General features: G+C 40.8%; 1 protein-coding gene across 8 annotated transcripts in view; it reads left to right on the plus strand.

The window, feature by feature from the left end:
• The window catches only part of rhbdl1 (rhomboid, veinlet-like 1 (Drosophila)), a 248,693-nt gene that overhangs the window by 33,248 nt on the left and 191,239 nt on the right, over positions 1-24,206 (plus strand). For 2 of the 8 annotated variants that reach the window (XM_063059151.1, XM_063059150.1), the window contains exon 2: positions 18,783-18,941. The exons of 2 other annotated variants lie outside the window; for them this stretch is intronic. In XM_063059151.1, coding sequence (XP_062915221.1) covers positions 18,876-18,941 — 66 coding nt within the window. In that variant the 5' untranslated portion in view covers positions 18,783-18,875. Of the gene's footprint in view, positions 1-18,782; positions 18,942-24,206 lie in introns of those variants that run through there. 4 more of the 8 variants (XM_063059152.1, XM_063059155.1, XM_063059154.1 and 1 more) reach the window with 3 other exon arrangements.

Here is a 24,206-nt window from a genome sequence, read left to right on the forward strand (position 1 = left end):
GCAAAGATTTTGTTCCTCTGCAATTTGCCTATCGCAACAATAGATCTACAGTAGATGGAATCTAACTGGCTCTCCACTCAACCTTGGATCACCTGGACAATAGCACCTGGACCTATGTCAAACTCCCGTTTATTGATTACAGCTAAATGTTCAACATAATAATACCCTCGATTCTAATCAAAAAGCTCCAAAACCTGGCACTCTCTACCTACCTCTGCAACTGTATTTTTGACTTCCTCATCAAGAGACCAGAGTCTCTGTGAATGGAATAACCTCTCCTCCTCACTGACAGCCAACATCGGTGCACCTCAAGGATGCAGGCTTCCCCCACTGTTCTACTCTATCTAGACCCATGACTTTGTGGCTAGACACAGCTGGAACACCATCTATAAATATGCTAATGACACAGCTATTGTTAGAGTTTCAGATGGTGACGAGGAGGTGCACAGGAGCAAGATAGATCAGCTGATTGAGTGGTGTTGCAGCAATAACCTTGCACTCAAAGTTAGTAAGACTTGTGGACTTCAGGAAAAGTGAGTCGAGGGAACACACAACTGTCCTCATTGAGGGATCAGAAGTGGAAAGGGTGAGCAATTTTAAGTTCCTGTGTGTCAGACCTCTGAGGATCTATCTTGGGTCAAACGTATTGTTGCAATTACAAAGAAGGAACAACCACAGCTACATTTCATTAGGAGTTTGAGGAGAGTTGGTATGTCACTAAAAAACCTTGCAAGTTTTTACAGATGTACCGTAGAGTGTGTTCTAACTGGTTGCATCACATCTGGTATGAAGAGGCCACTGCACAGGACTGGAAAAAGCTGCAGAAAGTTGTAAACTCAGGCAGCTCCATCATGGGCTTTAGCCTAACCAGCATCCATGACACATTCAAAAGGCAATGACTCAAAAAGTGTCATCCTTCATTAAGGGTCCCTATCATCCAGGACAAGCCTGCTTCTCATTGCTACCATCAAGGAGGAGGTACAGATTCCTGAAGACACACACTCAGCATTCAAAAACATTTTCTTTCCCTCGTCTAGCAGGTTTCTGAATGGGCAATGAACCCAGTATATTTTCCCCTCTTTTTGCACTATTTGAACAGCAACCAATCAGATATTGGACATGATAAAAGAAGTAACTTATTCAGGTCAACGAGGGAGCATTAAAAAACACGCTTCATGAGAGTTTTGGTATTTGAACAGTGGCCAATCAGAGATGTAGGTTCATTAACAAGGGCAAATAAAAATAAAATGGGGCAAGGGAAGCAGGTTTTGTTGGAGTGGCCATTATTGGAGTGGATAGTGTTAGAGTGGGGATTTGCAGCTTTAGCTCTTCGAGGCTTCAGCTAAGAGAGGCTTGAGTGAGAGAAGGTGAAAAGCTCTAGGTAGATTTTTTCCAGTTTATTTATTGTTTCCTTCTTTATAATTGCACAGTTAGAGCAGTAGGGATGTCAGGCAAGATATTTGAATGCTCCTGTTGCGGGATGTGGGAAGGCAGGAAATTTTCTAGTATCTCTGATGACTTCACCTGCAAGAAGTGCATCCAGCTGCAGCTTCTAACAATCTGCGTTAAGGAGTTAGAGCTGGAGCTTGATGAACTCTGAATTGTGATCCATATAGGTACCAATGATATAGGTAGAAAAAGGGATGAGGTTCTGCAAAGTGAGTTCAGGGAGTTAGATGCTACGTTAGAGGAGAGGACCTCCAGGGTTGTGATCTCAGGATTGTTACCCTTGCCATGTGCTAGTGAGGCCAGAAGTAGGAAGAACATACAGTTTAACATGTGGCTGAGGAGTTGGTGTAGGATGGAGGACATAAGATTTTTGAATCATTGGGCCCTTTTCCAGGGACTATGAGACCTGTACAGAACAGACAGTAGAATGTTTGTGCAAGTGATGGATGTGATTTCGATTGCGATGTTTAAGAGAAGTTTGGTTAGCTGCATGAACGAGAGGGATATGGAAGGTTATAGTCTAGGTGCAGCTTGATGGGTCTAGACAGTTTGAATGGTTTGGCACAGACTTGATAGGTTGAAGGGCCTGTTTCTAAACTGTAGTTTTCTATGACTTAATTTTATATATACCACATATATACTTATTGTCATTTATAGTTTTTATTACTACTTATTGCGATGTTCTGCTGTCACAAAACAACAAATTTTACTATGTACGCTGGTGATGAGAACCCTGATTCTGATTCTGAAGCTGGGTAGTGAAAGGTCGACAGTGAAGAGTTGTTGGGGGGGGGGGTTGGGAATAGGGAAGGAGATTTTTATTGGTAGGATCCCATTGAAGGTGACAGAAGTTATGGAGAATGACTATGCTGGATGTGGAGGTTTGTGGGGTGGTAAGTCAGGACAAGGGGGATCGCAAGACCCTGCAGTGGATAGTGAGGTCAGCTGAGAAGATCATCAGGGTCTCCCTTCCCGCCATCACAGACATTTACACCACATGCTGCATCCGCAAAGCAAACAACATTGTGAAGGACCCCACGCACCCCTCATATAAACTCTTCTCCCTCCTGCCATCTGGAAAAAGGCACCAAAGCATTCGGGCTCTCACGACCAGACTATGTAACAGTTTCTTCCCCCAAACCATCAGGCTCCTCAATACCCAGAGCCTGGCTTGACACCAACCGACTGCCCTCTACTGTGCCTACTGTCTTGTTTATTATTTATTATTATTTATTGTAATGCCTGCACTGTTATGTGCACTTTATGCAGTCCTGGGTACGACTGTAGTCTAGTGTAGTTTCTGTGTTTTTTCTTACGTAATTCAGTGCAGTTTTTGTATTGTTTCATGTAGCACCATGGTCCTGGAAAACGTTGTCTCATTTTTACTGTGTTCTGTACCAGCAGTTATGTTTGAAATGACAATAAAAAGTGACGTGACTTGACTTGACTTCTGTCCCAGTTATGGTGACTGGAAGATGGGTTGAGCGTCAATGTCTGGGAAATTCAGAAGATGCAGAGGGCAGCATAAACATTAGAAGAAGGACACCCCGTTTTTTGAAGGAGGAGGACATCTCAGGTATTCTGAAATAGAAAACGGCATCCTGATTTAATAGCCTACATAAAATGTATCCCAGGCTGTCAAGCCAAGCAAGGTAAGAAATAATGGAGGCTCTGAGCAAACCAAACTGTTTTACCTACAGGAGCAGAGTCATTGGATAAAGTACCATTGACTAAAATGGGAGGGAGTGGTTGCCTGACTAATTACAGATAGTAAGTAAATTATTACTGAGGCCTATTATATATTAAAAAATCAGAAAGACATTGATTAATGAAAGTGAGGCAGTTTTGATTTGTTGAGGGAAGGTCATTTTTAAGTACTTTGAAAGAATGTTATGCAAATATAGCAGAATACTTGAGAGACTGCAAGGAAGAATTGTCACAGATTTGCCAATGTCCTAGAAGCTTTGAGGAACAATTGACAAGGCTTAGATTGTTTTCTTCAGAACAGAGGAGACTGAGGAGAAAATTAGATAAGCTGTATGGAGTTACAAGAGACTTGTATAGGATGAAGAGGAAGGAACATTTCCTTTAGCAGACGGTCAATAACAGAAAGCATTTAAAGATCAATTAAGTGTTTTCTTTTATAATCAAAGCACACAGGAACTTGCTATCTGAAAGGTGATGGAGGCAGAAACCCTCACTGGTACAAAGAACTGAAATGCCATAATTTATAAAGCTGCAGACCAAAAGCTGGGAACTGACTCACTTTTCAAGCTGATGCAAGTATGATTGGCTGAATGACTATCTCCTGTGCTATTTTAAAATAATTCTATGATAATGTATTGATTCTGATTGACGAGTGTGAATTGATTTTGAAGATATTTACACATTTTCAAAGATTCTCCCTACTGATCTGGTAGCTTTGCACATGTTCATCTTTATGGGTCTTGTCATTTGTTATTAGCCTAACATTCAATTCACATTACTTAAAAGTAACCTTTCCTCAACACATTTGAAAAGAAGTGGATTCTAAAATACAAACACAAATGATTGCGGATTCGGGAATATCGAGCAACGCCGATATGCTGGAGGAACTCAGCAAGTCAGGCAGCATCTAGAGATGGAAGTGAACAGTTGGTGTTTCAGGTCAAGACTTTTCATAAGGACTGAGGAAAGGTCTCAACTTAAAAAATCAACTGTTGATTTCTCTCCATAGATACCGCCTCACCTGCTGTGTTCCTCCAGCATCTTGTGTGTTGCTTTAAAAATACAGCCTGAGAAACGCGGGTGGCCAGACCGCTAAAATCCACCATTTAATTTTCCATTGATGTTTCACAAGGATCCCTTTTACTCATTAAACCTGAAGAGGCAGTTGAGTCATCCATCCGAAATTGGGAGGTTCTTTTTAATATAGTTATTTAGTTCTTGTGATAGTACTGGTTCCTAAATTCAATTTTAACTCCAGCGTGAATGGGGAGATTGATGTAAGTGTCCTGTCTGTTGTTCTGTCAAAAGGTTTAGAGAAATATACCATAAATCTTAATGAATATGAATTTCTTTGGGCAATGAAGATTTTATAGGAAAAGTGATTCACCATATCTAAGAATGTTAAGGTATTAGATTGAAAGGCTTACAAAAGTAGAAAGAATAATAGCAGACTTGAGGTTTAGTAGCAGTTTAGATCAAAGGATGAAGAAAATGTTGATAAATTGAGAAATATGTGATGAAATTAATGACGGAAGTAGAAATCAATTGTTGGACCTTTGACAATAAATTCAAATGAAGGATCAAGTTTGCCGGTGATAGAACAGTGGTTGGTCTCATCAACATCAATGATGGGATGGTGTACTGTACAAAGAGGAGGTAGAATGGCTTGTAGAAAGGTGCGAGCACAACAACTTGAATCTCAATATGGACAGGACCCAAGAGATGATTGTGGACTTTAAGAAAGGGGAAGGCTGACCACTCCTCACTGCATATATATGGCTCCTCTGTGGAAAGAGTTAGGAGGACAAGACAAAAGAAAATCTGAAGATGCTGGAAATCTAAGCAACACACACAAAATGCTGGAGGAACACAGCAGGCCAGGCAGCATGTATGGAAAAAAGTACAGTCGATGTTTCAGGCCGAAACCCTTCAGCAGGACTGGAGAAAAAAAGCTGAGGTGTAGATTTGAAAGGTGGGGGGTGGGGAGAGAGAAAGGCCAGGCGATGGGTGAAACTTGGAAGGGGAGGGATGAACCAAAGAGCTAGGAAGTTGATTGGTGAGAGAGATGGAAGGCCATGAAAGAAAGAAAAGAGGAGGGGAGGAGCACCAGAGGGAGGCAATGGGCAGGCAAGCAGATAACGAGGGAGGGACAGGGAGATGGGAAATGGTGAAGGGTGGTGGGAGGCATTATTGGAAGTTTAAGAAGTCGATGTTTATGCCATCAGGTTGGAGGCTACCCAAATAGAGTATAAGGCGTTGCTTCTCCAACCTAAGTGTGGCCTTATCCCGACAATGGAGGAGGTCATGGATGGACATATCGGAGTTTCTGGGCATGCACAGAATGGATGATCTCACCTGTTCCCTCAACACCATCTCTTTGATCAAAAAAGCTCAACAACCCCTCCACTTTCTGAAGAGATTGAGGCGAGTGAGGTCCCCCCCCACCCTGCCATTTTAACCAGTTTTTACAGGAGCACCATCAAGAGTGTTCTGACCAGCTGCATCACCATCTGGTACGGGAATTGCAAAGCATCTGACTGCACCTCCCTACAAAGGATTGAGAGGACAGCCGAGTGGCTCAAAAAGAGTTTCTCTTCCACGTATTAAAGGTATTTATTTGGAGTACTGCCTACGTAGGGCCCTTAGCATTGTCAATGATTCCTCTCATCTGTTCAACAATCTCTTTGACGCTCTACCATCAGGCAGGAGGTTCTGTAGCATTAGGACAAGAACTGTTAGGATGGGAAACAGCTTCTTCCCCCAGGCCGCAAGACTACTGAACTCCCTGTCACTACACATGAATCTCATCATGTATGAAACACCGATAGTGTTATACTGTTTATTTTTTTAACTTGGGTTGTAAATATGTTTTATTATTTGTTAATCTACTAGTTGTAGCTTTTTTTGTATGTTTATTTGTGTGAGTTATATATACTGTGTTGTGCACATGGGTCCAGAGGAATGTTGTTTCATTTGGCTTGAATGAGAATAAACTGAATTTGAACTTGAACTTAAGTACAGTACATGACTCTATAAAATTACTAGGCAAATTAATGGGAAAAAGAGTTGAGAAATTCCTAATTCTACTGGCCTGTGTCTTAGAGCACTAAAAGAAAAGTGATAGTGAATGCATTGATTGTCAACTTACTAATTCTGGATACTTTCAAACTAATCAGAAATAATAAATATAGCATCACTGTTCATGAAGTGGGTAGAGAGAGCAATAGACTACTTAACTGATCATTGACATCAGGAAAATGCTAGAATCCCTTCCTGAGGAATTAATAATGAAACATTTAAAATGCATAATATGACTAGGCAGAGTCAGCATTATTTTTAATGAAAAATAGGTAGTGTTTAAAATAGAATGATCAAAACTGTTTGGAGCTGTAACTGGAAAGATAAATAAAGGAAACCAGTTGATGTAATATGTTTGAATTTCTAAAATGCATATGATAAGTGCAATATGTTAGACTGCATGGCATGTAATAAAATGCTACAGAAGCTTACAGCAGAATGTAGAGCTTTATGAGGCTGAGAGTTGCCTATTATGGATAGAAAATAGAACCTAAATGCAGAGATATGAATGAAAGAGGAAGGAAATGTTCTTAAGATTTATGAGTTTAATGTTCTGTTAACTAATGGGCCTCCTAAGCTTGACAGTGAATTACATTTGGATGATATATTCAGTTGGATTGGAAAAGTCTATAAGGTTATGGGCCAAATGGTGGCAAAGGGGAATAGCTTGGATGGAGCATTGAGGTCAACATGGACAAATTGGGCAGAAGGGCCTGCTTCCGTGCCATATAACTCCAAGACTCTTGGCTTAGGCTCAACTTTACAACAGAAGGTTGTCTCCTAATTGGTAAGGCCTTATTCAACCACTGTTTACTAAGCCAGCAAGTTGAGAATGAGGATGCCTATAGAAAAATCATCTAAGTGACTTGTAGAAGCCGTGAAATGCATAGGAAATGTGTGGTGTCCTGAATAAGTACAGTACTTCATGCCAGTATTCATTGGGGAACAGATTAGGCAAGGATGGAGAATTAGGGGAGGTTCACACTGATAGTCTGGAATATTTGTGAAGGAAGAGGAGGTGTTAGAAACAATGGTGCACATTAAGATGGCCATATTGCCAGAGTCTGAGAAAATTTATCCTAGGGTGTGATTAGGAAACAAAGGAAAAGATTTCTGGGACTCTGACTGAGATTTTAGCCACAGATAAGATAGAAGTTAGAAGGTAGCAGATGCTATTCCCATTTTCAGGAAGGGCAGCAATGATAAGCCTGGAAACTGTGATGGATATTGACTTTAACAAGGCTTTTGACAAGGATCCTTATCATACGCTTGTCCAGAAAGTTTGGGCACATGGGATCCAAGGTGTTTTGGCAAATTGGATCGGAAATTGGCTTGTTGACAGGAGGCAAAAGGTAGTGGTGGATGATTGCTTTTCTGACTGAAAGTCTGTAACCAGTGATGTGCCATAGAGAGTTGTGCTGGGAACTTGTTGTTTGTCTTGTATACAGTAGAAGTTACTTGGAACGAGAGGAAATTGGTTAAAGTTGAAAAGGCAGATAATTGAAGGAGGTAGGTCTGAGCGAGGAGACAAGTGACAAGTATTAAAGGAGGCAAGTATTTTTCACATGGAGGGGGATGGTTATACAAACAAGCTACCAGAGGACGTGATAGAAACAGGTGCAGTCACTTTGTTTAAAAAAATGGACAGGTACATGGATAGCAAAAGAATAGGGAGGTATGAGCTAATTGCAGGGAAATGGGATTAACGTAGATGAGCATCTCATGTGGCATGGGTGAATTGAGTTGAAGGGAGTCCTTCTGTGCTATATGACCCCATGAATTTTTGAGGCTCCAAAATGTTGAGGTGCTGCTCCTCAAGCTCCAAGTTTGCTCAATTTGATGTCAGATTTTGACTAGATGAGTAAAAAGATGATCAGTAACAAGAAGAAATGCCTTGGCTTGCTTCATTATCAAAAATCTGAGTGCAAATCTGCTCATATACAGTACAAGGGGCACTTGCTTACTGTTAAAAATAATGGATGTAACTTCCTGAAGAATTGCAGAAAGTCTGCCCTGTTGTCTATTTTACACTTCTCTGAAACTCAAATATTTAATTTGTCACTGCTTTGGATCTCTTGAGTTTTTATCTTGACTTTATTTGTTTCTATTGACCCTTTTGGTAAGGTTAACTTTGTTATCATATATTTGGGAGTGCATTGACATTCTAAGCCTGTATAAGGTTAGGAATAAGATTTAAGTTTAGCAGTGAATGTCTTTGGCTTCTATTAGAGGTATGATGTCAGTCACTGCCATGGTTCAGATTTAGCATTTTTTAGGTTTATTGGGATGGTTTTGGAGACAGAGAGGGGTGTTAGGGGTTAGGTTAGGGTTTAAGTCACTGATGTAGGGGTCAATGGTAGTAAATAAAGAGTCTGGGTAGCAGTTCAAGTCTTGGCCGAAGCACTCCATGGTTAAATGTCAGCAATCCTGGATGTCATGTCGCAGACACTTAGGACACCAATGATTCCCAGGTCGAAGACCAGTCCCGAGTTGGAGGTCATGTAGACAGCAAGTCACAGGTACAGGTGGAGTCCTGAGGGCCAGTGGCTCCCCTACCAGCTCATCGGGGCTCTTCATTAATTACACCTCTGCATTCAACGCTGTCATCCCCTCCAAAGTTATCACTAAGGTCTTAGAATTAGGCCTTGATACTTCCCTGTGTAGCTGAGTCCTTGATTTCCTACTTGCAGACCTTTTGGCAATAACATCTCCTCCACAGTCATCATCAGTGCAGTGCTTAGTCCCCTGCTTTACTCACTTTATACCTATGATTGAGTGGCTAAGTACAGCTCCATATGTAAATTTGTAGGCGACATCACTGTTGTTGGCCAAATCTATGATGGTCACAAATTGGCACTTAAGAAGCAGATTGAAAATCTGATTGAACGGTGCCATGACACCCTCTCACTCAATGTCAGTAAATGAAAGAGCTGATTATCTGTTACTGGAGGAAGAATATGGAGGTCCATGAGCCAGTCCTCATTAAGGGATTGGAGGTGAAGAGAGTCAGTAATTTAAATTCCTTGGTTTTATCATATCAGAGGTTCCTTAAGGTTGTTATAGCCAGGGATGGTAATGGAAATCAGCTCCCAAAACCTATTAAATGCTCCTAGTGGTGTGTGCCTCAAATATCCTCTGACAACCAAGTCCAGCTCCTGGCCTTCATGTGTGGCTTAGTTACTAACCCTGGCGGTTCTGTTTTTACTGACATGAGAAGGGGCAAAAGCCCCTTAAAACAAGTCACTTTGAGCAGATGGAGCACATCAGCCATGGTTAGCAGCTCATCTTGGAGGAGGAAATCTCTGGTCTCAAACCTCCACTGCCTTATGTCTATACCCACTCATGGGAAGGGTTTTGGGAGGAAACACTGGGGAAAAATCTGAACAGGGAGTCCTTAATACAGTCCTATGTTGAGTTCAACACCGATTGGCAACTCCTGCGATGCTGCTGGTGCCAAAATGTTTTGATCTCTACCATTTCTTTGGATTGATCTGCTGCGTGGAGAAGAGGAGCCTGCTACATGGGCAACAACTTGCTCTCCATAGCTACTGCCCTGGTTTGTGTATCACATAGACAGCTGGGACGTAACATCCATGGTTGACCCCAACCAATGGAAGGCCTCAAGGTTATATCAGGAGATCTGTCCCAGCACCAGCACACAAGTCCAGTCCGAAAGGAGGCATGACAGCTTCTACTTTCTTAGAAATTTGTGTCGATTCGGCATGTCACCAGAAACTTTGGTGACAGTGGAGAGTATTCGAATTGGTTGCTTCATGGCCTGGTGTGGAACTACCAATCCCCAAGAATGGAAAAGTCTACAGAAAGTGGTGAATACAGCCCAGTCTATCACAGGCAATGCCTCCCCGCCACTGAGCGCATCTACATGAGGCACTGCCACAAGAAAGCAGCGTCTATTGTCCAGGATCCCGTCATTCAGGCCATGTTCTTTTCTCATTTGTACCATCAGGTAGGACATGCAGGAGCATTAGATCCCACTCCACCAGGTTCAGACATAGTTATTGTCCTACAACCATCAGGCTCCTAACATGGCGTGGATAACTTCACTCACCTCAACTCTGATCTAATTCCATAATCTACAGATTCACTTTCAAGGAATCTGCAACTCATGTTCTCAGTATTATTATTTTTTTTAAATTTTGCACAGTTTGTCCTCTTTTGCACATTGGTTGTTTGTCAGTCTTTATGTATAGATTTTCATAAATTCTAATGTGTTATTTTATTTTCCTGTAAATGGCTGCAAGAAAATGAATCTCAGGGTAGTATATGTACTTACTGTGATATTTGAATTCTTTTGTATATATGTAAAGAAACCCTCTTATCAAGCCCAACTAGAGTTTGTTTTTCCTTGCCAACTCAATGTTTTCCCGTAACTCTTTGTTTTCTTTATATATTGACCTAAACTTTATTCAATGTATTCCTTTATAAAATGTATCCACTCAGTGCTTATAACCTTTAGTTCAGTAACAAAGCAATGTGGTGATTACTAGATCTTGATCTTTTGATGATTTTCTGTGGCACTTTTTCTTCAATTGTATCCGTTCTTGTATTATTTTCAATTGCTTTTCCTTTGTATTTATGGCTTTTCTAAACTAACATGAAGCAATTAGCAGGATGCCTTTCTATAATGGTGGCTTGCATGCATATGGAAATCAGATCATCCATAAAATAATTCTATGGCTTGTGTCACGTTATTCCCTGAAAGTTTTAATAATTTCAAATATCATAAATCAAATTATAAAGTGTTTAACCTCTAAGAGGACCACAACCTTGTCGTAAGGTTTGGAGGCTTGTGCGCCTCAATGACCCAGAGAGTTATGTTAAGTAGAGTCAGGGCTCTTGGTAGGGTCACTCATGCCAAACAGGTCAAAGAGTAGAGGCCAGACTAAGAGTGATCCATTGGTCCTCAACATTCGGGGGTTCAGTTCAGGGCTAACAACCCTGACTGGTCAAAAAAAATTGCTATGGAAAATGCAATGAAGAATCCTATATTTGTGAGTGACAGTATTCCTGAGTCTCCATGCAGGACTTGCATGGCTGACAGTAATGAAAACTGAGAGGAAGCTATTGGCACAATGAAGGAAGCCCATAAATACCACCAAGATCAATATCATAATTAACTTATGGAATGTACGAAACATGTACGACACTGGCAAGTTAGCACAAATAACTGCAGAAGTGCATTGTTACTGCCTACATATACTGGGCATCAGTGAAAGCAGATGGACAGGGTCTGGCAGACTAAGTTAGGAAAAGGGAAAGTACGACGAGATCTAGGTGTTCTTGTACATCAGTCACTGAAAGCAAGCATGCAGGTACAGCAGGCAGTGAAGAAAGCTAATGGCATGCTGGCCTTCATAACAAGGGGAATTGAGTATAGGAGCAAAGAGGTCCTTCTGCAGCTGTACAGGGTCCTGGTGAGACCACACCTGGAGTATTGTGTGCAGTTTTGGTCTCCAAATTTGAGGAAGGATATTCTTGCTATTGAGGGAGTTCAGTGCAGGTTCACGAGGTTAATTCCCCAGATGGTGGGACTGTCATATGTTGAAAGATTGGAACGACTGGGCTTGTATACACTGGAATTTAGAAGGATGAGAGGGGGTCTGATTGAAACATATAAGATTATTAAGGGGTTGGACACGCTGGAGGCAGGAAGCATGTTCCCACTGATGGGTGAGTCCAGAACCAGAGGCCACAGTTTAAGAATAAGGGGTAGGCCATTTAGAACGGAGTTGAGGAAAAACTTTTTCACCCAGAGAGTGGTGGATATGTGGAATGCTCTGCCCCAGAAGGCAGTGGAGGCCAAGTCTCTGGATGTTTTCAAGAGAGAGATGGATAGAGCTCTTAAAGATAGCGGAATCAAAGGTTATGGGGATAAGGCAGGAACTGGATACTGATTGTGGATGATCAGCCATGATCACAGTGAATGATGGTACTGGCTCAAAGGGCCGAATAGCCTACTCCTGCACCTATTGTCTATTGTCTAATGTCTAACTGGTGGAACAGTTTTATACTCAGGAAGGGAAGATGGTCAGCCTCATGATGGTATAGGTGTCATTTTGAAGTAAGGCATTGAGAAGTGCTTACTGGAATGAACACCAATCAACAGAAGGCTGATGAGAGTCAAGCTGAAAGGGAAGCAAGTGAGCATGACTGTGATTCAGTGCTATGCTCCAACTAACGATAGTGACATTGAAGAAAAGGACATCTACAATTAGTTGCAATTGGAGGTAGAATTAACACCACGCTGTGACATAATCATCATCATGGGAAGTCTAAATGCCCAAGTGGGAAATAAAAACTCACACCACGAGGGTTATGGGCGCACACGGATGTGGAACGATGAAGAACAATGGTGAAAGATTGGTGGAATTCTGTGCCATGAACAATCTGGTCATAAGAGGGATCCTTTTACCACACCGTGAAATTCACAAACTGACATGCTGCTTCCCCCAATGAACACAACAGGAACCAGACTGACCATTTGATGATCAATGGTACGTGGAGATGATCCTTGCAAGATGTAAAGGTGAAGAGAGGAGCAGGTACAGGAAGTGATCACCACCTTGTTGTAGGAGTGATGAAACTCAAGCCGAGAAGCACTGGGACTAGAACACGTGTACAAAGACGTTTCGATGTTGAGAAACTCAAGGACACCAGTGTGTATCTGCCTTCACCATTCAGCTTAAGAACAGATTTCAGGCCTTTCAAGACCTTGATGAAGATGTGTCAGTAGAGAAGATAGACACAATGTGGAAATGTATTTCCTTAGTCTTCAAGGAGAGCAGTGAGGCTTGTCTAGGATACAGAGCTAGAAAGAAGAACAGCAAATGGATACAGCAGGAAACATGGACAGCCTTAGAAGAAAGAGGGAAAATTAAGAAGAAAGTATTAGATGCTAAGTCAACATGAATTAAGGTGAAATTTCAACCAGCATACACTGAAACTAACAAGAAAGTGAAGAGACTTGTAAGAAAGGATAAGAGAGTCTATATGGAAGACCTTGTAGTGGAGGCTGAAGCAGCAGCCAATCGAGGTGATCAGGGAAATACCATATATACAAGATTTCAAAATTGGTATGTGGAAAGTTCTAGGTTAGATCCAGTGGTCTAGCGAGAGATAAAAACGGTCTGTTTTTGACAACTGAGAAAGAGCAGGGAGCATGATGGACAGAGTATTTCAGAGAATTAGTGAATAGATCACCACCAGAGGAAGAAACTGACATACAAGAGGTAGCAGTGGACCTCAACATCAACACAGATCCAGCTTATCCAGAGTTTCTATGCTAGTTGCACCTGCACAATTGGAGACTGCAATTTGAACTTTGAAGTCCAGACAGGAATCAGGCAAAGCTGTGTGATGTCAACGATATTGTTTAATCTGGTGATTGAGCTGGTTATGGGCAAAACAACGAGTGATAGTCGGAGATGCATTAGGTGGACTTTATTCTCTACTTTAGAAGACCTTGACTTTGCAGATGACCTCACATTACCATCATATGCACACCAGCACGTGGAAGAGAAAACTCAACACCTGTGTACCTTTGGTGGACAGGTTGGACTCGGAGTCAGCCAGAGAAAGACTGAGACCATGACCCTCAATGTAGAGTCTCCTCCTCCTGTCAATATGGCATCGACTTACCCAGCACCGGCAGATACACCTACCTGGGCAGCATCATTAGGCAGGAGGGTGGGACCAAGGACGACATCTAGTGACGACTCAGCAAAGCTAGAAACACCTTTAGATAAATGAGCTGCATATGAAGATCAGGCAAGTACAGCATCCACACCAGGGTGAAGCTGTACCTGAGCTGTATTCTGTCTACACTCTTGTATGCATCAGAATGCTGGTGCATGATGGAGAGCGACCTTGCCATGGTGTTGTCATTCCACACTATGAGCATCCAGAAGATTCTCTGTATTTTCTGGCCAAGAAAGATCTCCAACCATGTCCTACTCCTCCAGTGTCATCAAGAGGATGTGGCCACAATCATCATGAGGGAATGTTGGAGATGGATTGGGCATGTGATGAGAAGAGAGGCCAACTCTGTCATCAAAACAGCACTTCAATGGACCGCTGAAGAGCGGGAAAAACATAGGAAACCGAAGACAACTTGTCGCCATACCGTGGAGGCAGAAATGAGGACCCTGAAACACACCTGGGGCACCAGAGAGAGGATGGCCAAGGACTGAGATGGGTTACCTTCATTGCTGCCCCAAATGCCAGCAGCATAATGGGGAGTAAGTAAGTCAGATTTTTGAGACCTTGTCTCAATTCCTTCATTTGGAAACTTTGCTATTAGCCAACCACTTTCATGAATTAAATCAAATAAATGGCTTAAACCTTTGAGAGACTTCGCCATGACTCGAAAACATCTCTGAGATTAATTCTTCCTAGCATGAAATAGAAGAATATAGAAATAGACAGTTAATCAAATAATATTATTTTTAGTTAGAGGTGCAGCATGTGAACAGGACCATCCGGCCCAGTGTGCCCATGACTTCCCAGTTATACTCATGTGAACAATAAACCTACTAACCACACATTTTTGAGCTGTGGAAGGAAACTGGAGAACCTGGATTGTAAAATTAATTACAATCAGTGGCCGAATTGTACCCCGGCTACTGATGCAATTCTTTCCCTTTTGATGCCTCTGTTTTATGTTTTAATCATGTTTGTTGTCTCGGTAGAGCAGTTATTTACCCTAAGGTATTCTCATTAATTTACAAAATAATTTTATGTGGTTCAATTTAATTTCATTCAAGTAATCTCTGTGAAGTTTCACTACATGATGATTTTACTTTCGGCATTTGTAAAGGCATTGAAATAAACAGTTTCTCAAATGTACTATCTTTGTCCATGTTCTTAATAGCAAAATTCGCTGAGCACACTGTTCTTGAGTGTGGCCATGATTTCTACACATTTCTTGGGAGCGTGGAGCTTGCTGCCATATGGATTAGTTATGATTCCTTGAAGAGGAAGTGAGATATTTACATGAGAAAGGATACGTTATGCTAATTCTTGCTTACCATGAACTGGATTGTTTGTACGTTTGGTGTTCTGAAACAAAGACTTTGTTACAGACATAATTCTGAAAATTAGCTGTAAGATGTATTTCATAAATATGTAAAGTCTTCGATATTTCAGAATATTCTGAGTAGCATACTTATTGATATTATAAATATGTGTACTTCAGGCATCTATAAAAACGTCTTGATAAAAGCTATCCACATTAATCATCTATAAGTTCAGAAAAATGCAATGTAAAATCTACTGTAAGTAATGGGGCCAAAGTATTCTTGTTAGCATTCAAAAGCAACTACACAACAACAATGATCATTTTATGTTAAATATAGTAGAAAAATGCTGCAGCATGTTGAATTGCCCCAGAGAACAGCAACTTTGTGCTATCTCACTTGGAGCCTTCTGTTGCCATTTCAAATTATGTGTATTTTGCACTTCTCACAATCAAGAGCATGATTTTGACCAGAGAGCTGCTGTCCTGCCTAAGGGGACCACAGTCAAATAGCTCAGCGTTTTGCAGAGCAGCCATGTGAACAATAGGGTGGAAGAAACTAATATGCATGACAACACAAATGTTTGTGAATTCTTCACGCAGAAATGTCTGTAATTTAGCCCAAAGTGTAAGTCAATGTCTGGAAATGAATATTTTTCAGATATAATGTCTAGAACTGAAGGCAGTCAGCAGACTGCACCTGAACACACATTTCAGTTAGACCTAACCACAAATCAGATTATAAAAGACCTGCATCTCTACTAAAATCAAGCATGTATTTGACCTGAATTTCTGCCAAAATATCCATTTCGTATTTCATTCTAGAGTCCAGACCATTCATTTTGTTGCTGTAAAGAAGAGCTTCTCTGTGCATTCTTAAACTGATTGTGCAATACTTTATTACAGTGGGCCTGGAAACTTCTAATCTATACCATTTGTTAAAAAAATAAAGACAATAGTAGAAAATGACTTTTCTGTGGGAGGCATCTTACATTTCTTGTCAAGTACTATTTGTCGTCATGGTGATTGATGAATGAGCATGATTCTAGCTAGACAGACACAGTAAAATGAGATTTGGTAGGATATTTTATCTTCTAATTTCCTTTCTCCTTTTTTGAAGGACATTCATCGTGCGGTGGGATTTCATGGAATTTTTATATTGGTGTTTCACTGACAGGTGCTTTAAGATTGTTATAGTTACAGGACGTGGTGGGGATATCTTCCACTATTTATTAAAGGTTCCCAATGGCGTACGTCTCAAATAGCCTCTGAGAACCAAGTCAGCTCTTGTGTGATGAAGCTACTAAGCCCAGTGGAAACATTTCTACTGACAGGAGAAGGCACAAAGTTGTGTTACTGGTGCTTAAACCCAGTCGCTTCGGGCAGATGGGGCTCATCAGACATGGTTGGCAGCTTCTCTCGGAGAGGAATAACTCTGATTTCAAGCGTCTGCTGCCTTGTGCTTGTACCACTCTCAGGGAAGGCTTCGGGAGCAAACTCCGAGGAAAAATCCAGAGCTGGAGTCGCTAAGACAGTCCTATGTTGAGTTCAATGCTAGCTGTCAACTCCTGCGGCACCACTGGTGCCAAACTGTATCAGTTTCTGCCGTTTCTTTTGATTTATCAGCTGCATGGACAGCAGCTTGCTCTCCATATCTTACGGTACTGGATTGCGTATCGCATAAGCAGCTAAGATGCAACATCCATGGTTGACTTCAACCAACGGAGGGCCTGCTCTTGATGATTTCACTGATGGTGGTTATTTTTATGTGCGCCTGGACTAAACTGTTAAGAGTGTGTAATCAGAGGCTGTTACATCTAAGCTCTGCATTATCTAACTTTACATGTTCAAGAATGACAACATTCTGTTATATAGCATCTGATGAGCATTATTATACAGGATTTGATATTAAGGCAAGTAAGAATATATTAGGTCAGGTGACTGCAGACTGATTTGAATAAGTAGGTCAAAGGAGTAAAAAGATGGAATGATGGCAAGTTTTCTGGAGGGAGTTCTATTTAATACACTTTCATCAGAGATACTGGACGAAACCAAACTGTAACCTGGAGATGCAGAAACTAATTAAAATATGTCAGCTGCCACCCTGATTATCATTGATTAATTCACCACATTACAATGGCGCTTTAAAGATGTTGCCCAATAATACAGTAATGTAATTAAAAAAATACAAATTAATTTTTTCTAAGTTAGTTGACATGGTGTGCATATTGCTTTCTTACTCCGATGATATTAAAACATCATTATTTCCTGTGTCTGTAGAACATCATAGCAGAGCAGAAAAAGGGCATGTACATTCAGTGGCTGCTTCATTAGGTGTAGCTGTGCACCTGCTCTTTAATGCAAATATCTAATCAGCCAATCATGTGGCAGCAACTCAATGCATGAAAGAATGTAGACATGGTTAAGAGGTTCAGTTTTTGTTCGGACCAAACATCAGAATGGGGAAGAAATGTGACCTAAGTAACTTTGACCGCAGAATGATTGTTGGTGCCAGACAGGTTGGTTTGAGTATCCCAGGAACTGCTGATCTCTTGGAATTTTCACAGAATGGTGTGAAATACAAGAAACAATCGATGAGCAGGAGTTCTGTGGACAAAAATGCCTTGTTAATGAGAGAGGTCAGAAGAGAATGACCAGACTGGTTCAAGCTGACAGGAAAGTAACCATGTGTTATAACATTAGTGTGCAGAAGAGCATCTCTGAAAGCACAACACGTCAAACTTTGAAATGGATAGACTACAGCAGCAGAAGACCATGAAGTACACCTAGCAGTCATTGAATATACATTTTTTTTTGTATAACTCAGGCATATTTTCTTTTTCCTTGTGCTCCGTGATGAGAAAATAAGATACTCATTTTCATAATTAGTTATTATCTAATAGTGAATGGATTTATGAGTTGTTTAAGTATTATTATCCATCTTTAGCTGTTTAATTGTTTCTTTTCTGTGATGTTACTGTGATGTTCTAGAAGGCAAGAACCCCATTTTCAATTGGCTATTCAGGGAGTGCAAAAACAGAAAACTGAAGAATAAATGAAACTGCATTTGGGCACTAATTAGAAATATCATTAACAAAGGCTTTGAAGATCTTTTGTAAACATTAGAAATTCTGCAGATGTTGGAAATCCAGAGTAACACACAGAAAATGCTGGAGGAACTCAGTAGGTCAAGCAGCATCTATGGAGAGGAATTAACAGTTAATGTTTCAGACAGAGGCCTTTCATCAGGACTGATGAATGATCTCCTGATGAGATCTTTCTGATGAAGGGTCTTGGCCCGAAACATGGACTGTTTGGAAGAGATAGTGTGTAATTTAATAGGCTAAAGTTGAAGGTAAGGAATGATTTTAAATTAGCCTTCAGTCTCAGTGAGTCAAATGGCAGTTTCCTGTTCAATAACAAGTCTGTGGTAATGAAATGATGAAGTTAAACAGAACAGCAAATAGTAATAATGAAATGTATTTTAACAATTCCTCCTTGATATGTCTTTCAGCTTGATCCAGAGAATACTGGTTTCATTGCTGTGGAGCACTTTTCCAATCTGCTTCAGAGCCATGAATTACAGCTGGATCCTACCAAACTTGAGATGCTGTTTGCTCTTGTACAGAGCAACGAGCAGGGGCAGATCTGCTACCACGAATTTGTCAACCTGGTGAGTAACAAATTTGAGCAGAACATTTGGCACAGAGCCAAAATGAGCCACATTATTGATTGAGACCACTGTGAACGGAATGTTGAGTTGCAAGAATGTGCAGTAATATGAGCCTGAGAAATGGTTATCAGACATTGTGACACCAAAGTAGATTTATGAAGAGTATAGTTTGTATTTCCTTTCCTTGGATACTTTATCACTGATGCACTTGTATGATTTTGAACTAAATCAGTTGTTTTTTGTTGATGTTGTGGAATGGTGTGTTGTGTATCTATATAAATGCATGTATTCTGACAGAAACATTCAGTACATTGATTATGAGCTGTTATTTGATGCTTTTATTTTTTTGTGGTTCCTATTTCATACAACGTGCTGTTAACTTTGTTACTCGTGGTGATCTTCATGTTATATGCTGTTTGTGGAGCAGATAAAACAGGAAGCTAAGTTTAATGAAGTCTTTATTGAGAGAATAACTGAACATTGGCATGGAAGCTAAATGGGTGCTAGCAAATCAGCCAGCCCCAAAGAACTAAATTTTACTCGTCTGACTTGATGTGCAAGATTACAGAGAAATGGTGGCAGAAGGTGCCAAATTCACAGGAACTTAATTTCCAGAAAGAACAGGGCAACAAAACAGCTTGTCTGTAATGTTAAACTGCCAGAGGAAAATTAAGTGAGGTTGAGTTCCTGAAACAGAGGCTCAGTAAGTGGGAATGCTAGATGTTACACTGTAGCCCTAACTTTCTGACCGTATACGTAAGTAGCAAGATTTCAATAAAGAAACATAATTTTACCAAACTTGCACTATGGTATCAACTTTCAGTGTTTGAGTGTGGTGTTAATACCAGTGAGTTAAGTGTTTTTTTCATCCTTGTACCAGTAAAGGAAAGCTCTCTATTAAACTTCTCTCCCATTTGAACCTGATTGTACACAGTTCTTATAGGTTTCAAATTTTTCCTATGTAACCCTCGGGTTCGGTTGGCGGCATTAGTCTAAGGGAAGACAGTCTCCGGCCCCGCCCAACTTGTGAAATCTCGTTTGTGTGGATGCTGCGAGATGTGTTCCCCTGTTACAAATCCATACCACGAAATATCAGACAGTACACCATATGTAATTAAAATGATTGAGCTTTATAATTCTTAATTTGACTATAGGATTAGTAAAGAAAGCAAAAAGAAAAAGGGCCCATTTTAATGAAACAGTCTAATGTGTATGCTGGAGCTCATGGTTTTCTGTCCATTAGTTCCCCATCGATTTCCCCTGAGCGTCATCGACTCCTGGCCCCTCACTTCAAGTCCACTCTGTCCTGCGGTCTACCAGCTTGTTCTTCTCGCATCTTCTCTGTTCATTTCTCACCGGCAAAAGACCGCAAATACCTCCTCTCAGTCATACAAGAAAAAAACAACACTCCCCTCATTGGATGGCGCACTTTCCAAAGCCTCGATTATCTCTAGTCATAACTGAAACACTGCTGCTACAGAGAAACCATTACATTAGCAGTGAAACCTTTCCCAGGGTGTTACAGCTAGTTCCTTACCACATAGAAAAAAAAGTTATTTGGCCCATGGAGTCTTGTAGTATATTTAATATTTCAGTAATAATTGAGTAATATTGCAATTATATTGTTTGATTAATCATTCTTTGTTTATGTAATTCATTACGGGTTCTATGTAAGAAGTATGTGAATGGCATACGTTATGATGCCATCATGTCATATATGTGTGCACCTCAGTAAAGAAGAAACTAAGTACACGAGTATCCTTGGCTCCCGTGTTTTACTTTCGATTAGTTTTGGAGTTACAAAACATAACAAGTCTATGTTAGCTGTCAGAGTATTTGCTCTCCCAATAATTTTCCAGTGATCTATCCTCTCTCATGCCCATAAATCCCAACTTAATCTTCTTAGGACACAGAACATACAAATCTACAGCACATTACAGGCCCTTTGGCCCACAATGGTGAGCCGACCATGTAACCTACTCTAGAAACTGCCTAGAATTACTCTACCGTATAACCCTCTATTTTTCTATGCTCCATGTACATATCTAAGAGTCTCTTAAAAGATGATATTGTATCCACCTCCACCACTGTTGCCGGCAATGCATTCCACGCACCCACCACTCTCTGTGTGAAAAACTTACCCCTGATATCCCTTCTGTACCTACTTCCAAGCAGCATGGTCTTATACAGCTGTAACATTATCTCACGGCTCTTGAACTCAGTCCCACGGTTGATGAATGCCAACACACTATATTGCTTCTTAACAACACTGTCAACCTGTGCAGCAGCTTTGAGTATCCTATGGACAAGGACCCCAAGATCTCTCTGATCTTCCACACTGCCAAGATCTTACCATTAATACTATATTCTGTCTTCAAATTTGACCTACCAAAATGAACCACTTCACACTTATCTGGGTTGAACTCAATCTGCCATTTCTCAGCCCAGTTTTGCACCCCATCAATGTTCCACTGTAACCTCTGACAACCCTCCAGACTATCCACAACACCCCCAACTTTTGTATCATCAGCAAACTTTCTAACCCACCCTTCTACTTCTTCATCCAGGTCATTTACAAAAATCACAAAGAGGAGGGGTCCCAAAACAGATTCCTGCAGAACACCACTGGTCACCGACCTCCATGCAGAACATGAACCATTTACAACCACTCTTTGCCTTCTGTGGGCAAGCTAATTCTGGATCCACAAAGCAAGGTCTCCTTGGATCCCATGCTTCCCTACTATCTGAATGAGCCTTGCATGGGAAACCTTATCAAATGCTTTACTAAAATCCATATACACTACATCTACTGCTCTACTTTCATCAATGTGCTTTGTTACATCCTCAAAGAATTCAATTAGGCTCATAAGGCACGACCTGCCCTTGACACAGCCATGCTGACTATCCTTAATCATATTATGTCTCTCCAAATGATCATAAATCCTGCCTCTCAGGATCTCAAACAATTTACCCACCACTGAAGTAAGACTCACTGGTCTGTAATTTCCTGGATATCTGTACTTCCTTTCTTGAATAAGAGAATAACATTTGCAACCCTCCAGTCCTCCTGTACTTCTCTTGTCCCTATTGATGATGCAAAGATCATCGCCAGAGGCTCAGCAATCTCCTCCCTCACTTCCCACAGTAGCCTGGGGTATATCTCATCTGATCCTGGTCACTTATCTAACTTAATGCTTTTCAAAAGCTTCAACACATCCTCTTTCTTAATGTTTATATGCTCAAGCGTTTTAGTCCACTGTAAGTCATCTCCACAATTGCCAAGGTCCTTTTACCTGGTGAATACTGAAGCAAAGTATTCATTAAGTACCTCCGCTACCTCCTCCGACTCCATGGACATGTTTCCACTATTGCACCTGATTGGTCCTATTCTCACACGGCTTATCTTCTTGCTCTTCACATACTTGTAGAATCCCTTGGGGTTTTCCTTAATCCTGCTTGCCAAGGCTTTCTCATGGCCCCTTCTAGCTCTCCTAATTTCATTCTTAAGCTTCTTCCTGGCAAACTTGAAATTTTCTAGAACTCTATCAGTACCTGGTTTCTCGAACCTTTTGTAAGCTTCTCTTTTCTTCTTAACTAGATTTTCTATATCCTTTGTACACCATGGTTCTTTTACTTTACCATCCTTTCCCTGCCTCAATAGAATATACCTATGCAGAACGCCATTTGCCACATTTCTGCTGTGTATTTCCCAAGAACATCTGTTCCAAATGTTTGCTCCCAAGTTCCTGCCTAATAGTATCATATTTCCCCCTACCCCAATTAAATGTTTTCCAAAATTGTCTGCTCCTATCCTTCTCTAGCACTGTGGTAAAGGGGATAGAGTTGTGATCACTACCTCCAAAATGCTCACCCACTGAGAGATCTGACACCTGACTTATCACCCAGCTATACTGGGGTAAGTAAATTAACCTACCAACGAGCACATCTTTTGGATGTGGAAAGAGAGGAAATGGAGCACACTAATATTTGTTTTTGGTATTTCCATGCAGTCATGTGAGAGTCTGAAAACATGACACAAGACAGAACTGGAGGTCGGGTTTGAACCGTGGTCATTGGAACTGTGAGACAGCAGCAGTACCCATTATGTCAACTGCGCACAACTTGAAGAATATGCCTCCCTGCGCTGGATTTGAAAGTATATCTTGGAGTTGCAAAGACTGGGGAAAAACCATTGCAAAGTCCCATTACACGACTCTCCCATTTTTTATGCATTCTAAATTGAATGGATTTTGAAGCATTTTGTTTGAATGTATTCATAAATGCAATAATATTTGGTCAGTATGCCTCATATAGTTCTTGGATTTACCACTAGACAGACTGGAACTGTTATTTATGAAGGAGAAATTGAGCAGTGTTGTACCCATATTTTGTACATCGAATCACCATTGGTGGTGCTGGGAGAGTAGAGAGAGTTGAATTTTGGATCATGATCTTCCTTGGAAGGATGTAGGCTACTGATATATGTGCTGGTGAATTCTCCAGGTGTAGGACATTAATTTTGTGATAGCTCACGTGCTATTCAGTTGATCTAGTTTTCATAACCCTAAAGAGTGGTGTTTACAGAGTGATGTTTAAAGTGCACTCCCCCCACCCCCCAAAAGTGCTGACCATGCACTTTCTCTTCCACTTTGCTTCTCAGTTGCTCAAAGAACTACTTGCAGCTCTATTTGTTGTTGGAGCTGATAAGGCTTGGTCAGGTCTCAGCTGGTGAGCTGCATTGGGACATTCATTTGATGTTTACACTCCAATGTAAATAAAGCCTTAGGTCCAATTTGAGTTCAGCTTCACGCTGATACCATTAGTAAGCGTTGATATTGCACTACTTGCTATACTCTAGAAACCTGTATGATCTTGAATACCTTCACCCATGCATGTTTAGTCTATTCTGAATTGCTACAATGTGCCTTTAAACAATTGCCAGCCTTTTAAAAATTGTTTTTTTTTCCTTCCTGCGGGTTAAAACTTCATCAATCTCTCGAGATTGTTGCTAAAAGACTGAATCACATTCACAGTGAATTGTTGGAATTCAGAATAGGGCTATTGTGAAAATTAGATTCTGCAATGCAAGCCCAGAAATATCCAAGGGCAGCAAAATGGAAAATGCATTTGTTAAATACGGAATTGGGTATTATTAAAAATGTATCCTTTGCAAATAGCATTAAAGATGGTTTTAACGTGCTGATTAATAATTCATTAAATCAAAGTAAGCAAACGCTCTGCTGAGGGAGAGAAGTGCATGATCCT

The sequence above is a fragment of the Mobula hypostoma genome, chromosome 9 (assembly GCF_963921235.1).
Source record: "Mobula hypostoma chromosome 9, sMobHyp1.1, whole genome shotgun sequence".
Classification (NCBI taxonomy): domain Eukaryota; kingdom Metazoa; phylum Chordata; class Chondrichthyes; order Myliobatiformes; family Myliobatidae; genus Mobula; species Mobula hypostoma.